The 7616-nt window shown below is 41.6% G+C and overlaps 1 protein-coding gene across 4 annotated transcripts in view; it reads left to right on the forward strand.

Moving 5' to 3' along the window:
- Positions 1-5974, forward strand: part of dnmt3bb.1 (DNA (cytosine-5-)-methyltransferase 3 beta, duplicate b.1) — a 44320-nt gene extending 38346 nt beyond the window's left edge. For 2 of the 4 annotated variants that reach the window (XM_034695903.1, XM_034695905.1), the window contains exons 17-22: positions 803-893; positions 981-1129; positions 1368-1453; positions 1596-1665; positions 1755-1873; positions 3138-5974. In XM_034695903.1, the coding sequence (XP_034551794.1) occupies positions 803-893; positions 981-1129; positions 1368-1453; positions 1596-1665; positions 1755-1873; positions 3138-3279 (657 nt within the window). In that variant the 3' untranslated portion in view covers positions 3280-5974. The remainder of the gene's footprint in view (positions 1-802; positions 894-980; positions 1130-1367; positions 1454-1595; positions 1666-1754; positions 1874-3137) is intronic. The other 2 variants (XM_034695904.1, XM_034695906.1) reach the window with 1 other exon arrangement.
- Positions 5975-7616: the final 1642 nt, after the last annotated feature.

Raw genomic sequence — 7616 nt, forward strand, 5'->3', positions numbered from 1 at the left:
GAAGAACAAACCTGAAGCACGTGGTTGTCTTTTTAAACCAGAAGAAATATTGTTTGTATTCAGTTACTTTTAATGTGCATATGTTTGTATGAGCGGCCAATCAGCCGTGACGTATCCGACATGAGAGCGGCGTCAATCTAACAAACGTGCAAAAAGAAATGAAGCGGGCAGCTGCAGTGACGTGACTCAGAGCCGAGGACAAAGAAGTGCTTTAACTTCTGTTAATCCCCTCAGCAGCCCTTTCACTCCTTAGTCACAGTGTGTGTGTGTGTGTGTGTGTGTGTGTGTGTGTGTCTGTGTGTGTGTGTGTGTGTGTGTGTGTGTGTTATGTAAGAGAATTAGAGCATCCCACCTCCACCTCCTCTCCTCCTTCTCTTTGTTCCTTTATTCCAAATTCTTTCTTCATTTCTTTCACTCCTTCCGTCTCTTTTTGTCCTCCGTCAGCGTTCAAGCTTGAAAGACTGAGAGAGAAAAAACCTGAGCAGATGTAAGAGTTAAGAGACGGATAGATTCATGCATTACACCTAGAGCCGAGTTATTTCATTGATCGGTCTCCTTATTGGTTGTTTTTAAAGTTTAAACCCTGCGAAGTCTGATGTCCAAGTTTTCTGAGTTATGCAGGATTTTCTGTTGTTGTTTGCAAGAAAAACAACTTGTCTCTTCTTACTTTTTATGATGCAACAAAGACGTAAACACAACAGGGTGCACAACCTGTTCAGGAGGTGAGGTTACAGTAGATGCATTGATGTTGTGTCTGTTGTTCCCTAAGTCTAACACTGGGTGGTGCTGTTGTCTCTCTCAGCTGCTGGATTGGGGTCCGTTTGACCTGGTGATTGGAGGAAGTCCCTGCAACGACCTTTCAATCGTGAACCCTGCAAGGAAAGGCCTTTATGGTAGGTACCTGACAGAAGAGGGGGCGGGAAAAGCACACAGAGCATGTTTCAACTTTGAGAGTTTAACCGGTGTGTTTTGTGTCCCAGAAGGTACAGGGAGGCTTTTCTTCGAGTTTTACCGCCTGCTGAGCGAAGCAAAGCCCAAAGAAGGAGAGAACCGTCCGTTCTTCTGGATGTTCGAGAACGTGGTCGCCATGGGGGTCAACGACAAGAGGGACATCTCTAGATTCCTGGAGGTGAGTCACACAGACTGAAGAATGTAAAGCAGCTTAAAAAGTGCACAAAAGATCTTCCACAGAAGACATTTAAACAGATAATGAATGCAAAAGAGTATACTGCATGCCTAGATGTCTGCATAATCAAAAGGACTTCCCTCTTGATCCACTGGCCCACTAGAATTGGTGCTACACATTTAGAACTACTGTGATTTAATGGATGTTAATATTTTGTCTCTGCATGTGATTTTGTTTGCAGTGTAACCCCGTTATGATCGATGCTATCGAGGTCTCAGCTGCTCACAGGGCTCGATACTTCTGGGGGAACCTGCCGGGCATGAACAGGTAGGAAGGAAAAACACCAAATGAAGATGCTTATGTTGGCAAATCATCACACAAAAGAGCGGTCTAATAATCTGTGTGAGTTTAGCATCTGATGCCAGATCAAAACACAGTAAACAAACGTGATCCCTGCTTCCTGTTTCAGACCTCTCTGTGCGTCCGGGATGGACAAGCTGGAGCTGCAGGACTGTCTGGAGCACGGCAGAGTGGCAAAGGTAAAGAAAGTCGACACAAGTCACAGTTTCTTGTTTTAAAATTGTCTCCTTAGTCACACTTGATTGACTGAACGTTCGTCTTTTCACAGTTTGGGAAAGTGCGCACCATCACGACTCGCTCTAACTCCATCAAACAAGGGAAGGATCAGCACTTCCCCGTCCTGATGAACGGGAAGGAGGACATACTGTGGTGCACTGAGCTGGAGAGGTGAGCACAAACATGCTAACGTAGACACTGATGGTATTTTATAAGCCTGAGTCCTTTCTCTGCAGACTCACAGGACTCAGGTCATTTCTTGAGTAGATTGTTTCAGCCGACGCTCACAAGTCCATTATTTTCACGGCTCCCTTCACTCCAGAAAATGCCTCAATAACTTCAGATCAGTCTGTTCTTAAAGAGTTTTCAAACTAGCCTCTTTACTCTGACTTCACTCAGTCCTCACACACGTCCCTCACGGCGGAGGTTTTTCTGTCGAATGGGAGGATGAAGGTCTCAAGAGGCAGGAGGGGAAGAATGTTGGCGTTCACACTTTTAGCTTAGCCTGAAAATTTGCAGGAATGCAGTGCGTGTGTGAATTCAGTTTCAGATTTATCCTAAGTGTCTGAAAACCTTTTCAAAACGGATCCCCACAAAAAAATAACACATATCGTAAAGATGAGAGTCTTTTTTTGAACCTAAAACACCTTTGAAATTGCTCTCTGTAACACAGGAGTTGCTGCTCTACTCCTGCTTAAATCAGTGTGTTTCTTTGTGGTAGTGACAGATCTTTGTGTTTCTGTAAAACTCAATAAGACAAGAAGAATAACCGACTGAGAGGCTGTTTACAAGGAAACATTCTTGGAAACTGTAAACTATTGTCGTCTTAGCCAAACAGCATCACTCACCGCTCTGTTGCAGAACGCCTTCATGCGCAGGTGTTGCATTACAAAGTTATATCGCTGGCTACTGCTCTTGCATGCATGCTCCTGCATTTTAAGTCATTTTGCATGCAGATTTATTTCATAAAGCTGGCATATGAGTGCAAGATTGTTTTATAAGAACACAAAGGAAGGACTCAGTTTTCACGTTTTCGTTGAGATAAATCCTAAGGCAGCGGCAGATCAGCAGCTCCCACACACTCTGAGTGAAACAGATTGTTTTTATCTGAAGAGTTGGAGGCTCTGCAGAAAGAAATGCATCTGCTGCCTCCATCTCTTCATCACAAAGCTCTCTCTCTGCAGGGAGTCTTCCTCTACTGTTGTCTGACACTTTGCATAATAATCACGTGTAGCTGATTCTCTTTCATCCTGGCATCTGCCTTCAGAGGAATCAAACTGCAAGTCATACAAAACATCTCAACAAACCAGAGCAGCTTGTTTACCTCTGAGACCCAGAGCATGTTTAGATAAAAGGGTCCAGGTTATGAAGTACCTTTTGAATAAGGGTAAGGATCATCATATTTACAGCTAACGGTGGTTCTGTCTTCCTGCAGGATTTTCGGCTTCCCTGTCCACTACACAGACGTGTCCAACATGGGTCGTGGTGCCAGACAGAAGCTCCTGGGCCGGTCCTGGAGCGTCCCCGTCATCAGGCATCTGTTCGCACCTCTGAAAGACTACTTCGCCTGTGAATAGACCCCGCCCCATCACCAGCAGACAGACCCCACTTAAGAACACCCACCGCCGGCCTTTCTTTTGTGACACTGGCTCCAGCACACACCAGCCGCCAGCCCGAGGAGCCGCTGGAAGTCTTATCAGTCTCACCAAGAATCCGTGACGCTGGAGAAGCGTTTTGTGGATCCTGTTTTTAAAGCACTGCAGTCTAACACTCACAAAACACACTAACACAGGTACACACAGAGGTGAGCAGAAGCTGTGTTCGATCACGACTCCAGAGAGGGAGGTCGGTCAGGTTTTACAAGATGTCAGAGAAAAGTCTTCTGTTTCGTTTTTTAACCTGTACACTGGTTTTAACAGAATATTTTTAAACGCCTTCAGAGGCTTCGTTTTTAAGTTGACAACACTTGGTAGTTGTAGAAACAAGAAAACAACATTGAGCCTATTTTACAACTTCAAAGTGGCTCAAACTTTTTAAAGTCAGAGAAACAAGCGACTACAATGTGTGAGCGGCAGAAAAGAAAACACTTTTAAAATCGCTTCAACCAAAGTCGTAAAATGAGGATACCGGCTGTTCTTTGTTTTTCCCTCATGACCCCGTGGTTTTTCTGTAAACACCTTCAACCAAACTGAGTATTAATGGCTGAAAATCTGCTCATTTCATCAAAAGATGAAGATGTTTTTTGAGTATTCAGCAGAAACAGCTCATCCTAAGATTCCTGTTCATGCATGTTTATGTTCAACTATCAAGAGAAAACCTTTGCGGGGTTAAAATCTGCAGGAAACAAAGTCGTGGAGCAAAGCTACCTTTGATAAAAAGCAGGATTTAGCTCACATTTTTAGACGGGTTTCTTTTATTTTCTTCGTTTTAAAAAAAAGAAAACGTGCTTTTACTTTTCTTAGTCTTTGTTTTGGTTCATGAGAGGAAACTAGCTTCCTTTGAACAGAAATAAAACATTGTTGTGTAGCTGGAGTAAAGATTCGGGTTATAATCTCCCTGATAGCTACGTACAAATACTTGAAAGGATCGCGTACAGGAACAGAGACTTAGGGAGTTAGTTTTTATCTTTAGCAGACCGGTCCACACAGCTTGGGATGGTTTTTACTCTTTCTTACTGTAGATGCTTTTTGAGTTTACTTCATAAATAATGTTGCTTTAGTTCTCTGTCACGGCTGGATGTCAGTGTCTCCACATGTGGGTGATGGTGGTGAAAAGAAGCGACTTTAAAATCAGGACAGGCTGTTCCAATGTGGTTTTACAGCTGCAACAGAAAATGGTGGGAAACACTGGTGAATGTGGACGTTTATGGAAAATAGCACTGACTACTTTTGTTTATATATTAAGGATTTGTCTTAGTTTCAAAAAGATGTCGTCATCTCTCTGATGCCTGGTGATGCCGTGTGGCGCACTAGCTTTGGTATACAGTATGTAAAGTGAAAAGACAAGAGCTGAGGATAAAGTCTGAGCATGTTAGTGGCAGCAAAAATATTTGGATTTAAACTCAGGCATTACAGCCTGTTTGCTGCTACGCGGTCAGGCAATCTGTTAAAGCATATTTGACCTCTGAGACTTCAAGATTTGTAAAAATAAGAATAATTTCTAATAAAAAAAAGAAAGAAAATGTCCCTTTAATTATAGGAAAGATATCTCTCAAAGCCTGGAGATCAGCACCCTTGCTAAATTGTTCATGAATTAGGTTTTGGACTACATACTGTAAACCAAAGCTTCCAAGTGTTCACCAGAAGTGCAGAGCTCTCGACTGGACGGTTTACTTTGGGACCGATTCTCTTCATGTGACCTGTGGACCAAACTCATGAAACCTCTGCAGTCTTTTTAAAATCTACTTTTGTTTAGTTTCTCTAACTGGAGGGTTTCCAAATACTGTTGGCTGTCACCAAATCAAACGAAATGGGCATTACCTCAGATAAGGGGGCACCTGTACATCACTCCTCCTGTAGGATCTCTGTTCTGTGAATATATACTGTAGCTTTCTGCTCCCATATGCCCTGTATATATAGCTTTTATTTTTATCACTGGAACTATTATTAAACAATGTTTTGTGTACTGTATGGATAGAAAGGTTTACAAGTACCAATAACAAAACAAAATGCACAAGCCTTCTTCGAGAACGTTGTAGTTAGAAACGGCATGATGCTCGTGACAGTGCCAGTGGGAATCTCTTAAAGTTTGTTAAATCTGATTTTAGATTCCTTTAAAAACCAAAAAGTAATTGTTTACATGCTTCACTAATACTGCTGAATGTTTCGCTTGAAAACAGCACAAAAAAACTAGATTTTTTATCTTTTGGTAACTTCTCTTTTAAAAACCTTTTATACTGAGAACATATATATTTACACAATATAAAGCTTGCTTGAATGTTTAATGTTATAGCACAATATAGAGCATATTAATCAGTAGCTTACGCATTACTTGTGTTCTGTAGATGAGTGTGTACTTGTAGATTTAAGTATGAGTGATGTCTGAGTTCAAATCTTTTTATAACTAAAACATTTTTTGTGCTTTTATCTTTGACCAGAATAACATTTTAGGAATATTTCTTTTTGCCTTTTTATGAATCTACAGTGCAAACATTTTTAAAAGAACAGATTTTGTGCTATTTTTATACTTTATTTGATGTATTTTTTATGTTTGGATACTTCTTATAGCAACCTATATATGATTTTCACTCAATAAAACACAGCGTGGCTGCTGAAAAAAAGGACTCTTGTCTTGTGTGTGCTCATTCTTGTCCATTTTGTTTGACCCTTGTTTGTAAAGTTTGCTTGTCAGGGTTATTTTGATTGCTTTTCAGGTTTATAACCTAGTACATTAACAAATAAGACATATTTTTTCATGGTGTTTTGGGGACATAGCTATCAAGTTTGGCATAAAATATGAGGCAAAGTACACAGCAGTACTCCTATGAAAACTTGGATGGAATAAACAATAAAAAACATACATCCATCCATCCATCTTCTTCCGCTTATCCGGGTCCGGGTCGCGGGGGCAGCAGTCTCAGCAGGGAAGCCCAGACACTCCTCTCCCCGGCCACTTCCACCAGCTCTTCTGGGAGGATACCGAGGCGCTCCCAGGCCAGCTGAGAGACATAGTCTCGCCAGCGTGTCCTGGGCCTTCCCCGTGGCCTCCTCCCAGTCGGACATGCCCGAAACACCTCCCCAGGGAGACGCCCGGGAGGCATCCTAACCAGATGCCCGAACCACCTCATCTGGCTCCTCTCGATCCGGAGGAGCAGCGGCTCTACTTTGAGCCTCTCCCGGATGTCTGAGCTCCTGACCCTATCTCTAAGGCTGAGCCCAGCCACCCTGCGGAGAAAGCTCATTTCGGCCGCTTGTATTCGCGAAATGTATCTTTTAAATATTAAAGAAATTTTCATTTTTTAAAGGAAAAGATATTCAAGAAAGCTTTATTACCAAGTGAGCTCACACACAAGGAATTTGACATTGTGATTGGAACAACAAGAAATGAACAACAAGACAGTCGGGACAATAAATATAGAAACCTAATATAAAAATGTTAAATAAAAATACTATCCGTACAAAGAAGTATAAAAGTACTATAAAGACAAATACATTTTGCCTAAGCCAGAGTGCACATTTTAGCAGATGCATATAATAATAAATGAGGTTATGGATTAAATTACAATATTGCACATGGTTATGGAGACATTGCACTGGAAATCAAAGTATAGCACATGTATATTACATTTAACAGGAGTCTTTAGTTGTTTACAGGGTGGGATACAGCCTGAGGGAAGAAGTTGCTCCGGATGTTCTGGTGCTCAGAGCTCTGAAGCGTCGGCCGGAGGGCAGCAGGACAAAGAGTTGGTGACCCGGATGAGAGGGGTCTGTTAAGATTTTTCCTGCCCTTTTCCTCATCCCTCATATCGTCCATAATTAAACATCTACCATCAGAGTTGGATTATAAAATCTGTGTTTTGTTTGAATGTTTAAGTAGACATACATTTCATAGATTACAAAAAGTGTAGTTGTCCTGATGGAGAGCCTTGTGGTACTCCCCAAGAAATGTGTCAGTTAGAAGCGTGTTCTACTGAAGCGTATTGCGTTTACATGAGAACAAAAAATTATCTGCTCTGTTTTTCTGAATTAACGAGTTAATTATCTTGGAATTATGTTTTTCTCAGAATGAGAGTCCTCAGGTGCCTGCACAAAGTTCACAAGCTAATCACAATACCATCCATGTCACTTAGAGACACTAGTATCTCCCAATGTCTTAAACCCAGTTAAAAAAAAAACTGGATTAAACTGAACACCGGGGCATGTTTACTTCCTTATGTGGCCTTGAGGTGCTATTGGGATTTTACTATAGAGGTATT

Source organism: Notolabrus celidotus, chromosome 11 (genome assembly GCF_009762535.1).
Source record: "Notolabrus celidotus isolate fNotCel1 chromosome 11, fNotCel1.pri, whole genome shotgun sequence".
Taxonomy (NCBI): domain Eukaryota; kingdom Metazoa; phylum Chordata; class Actinopteri; order Labriformes; family Labridae; genus Notolabrus; species Notolabrus celidotus.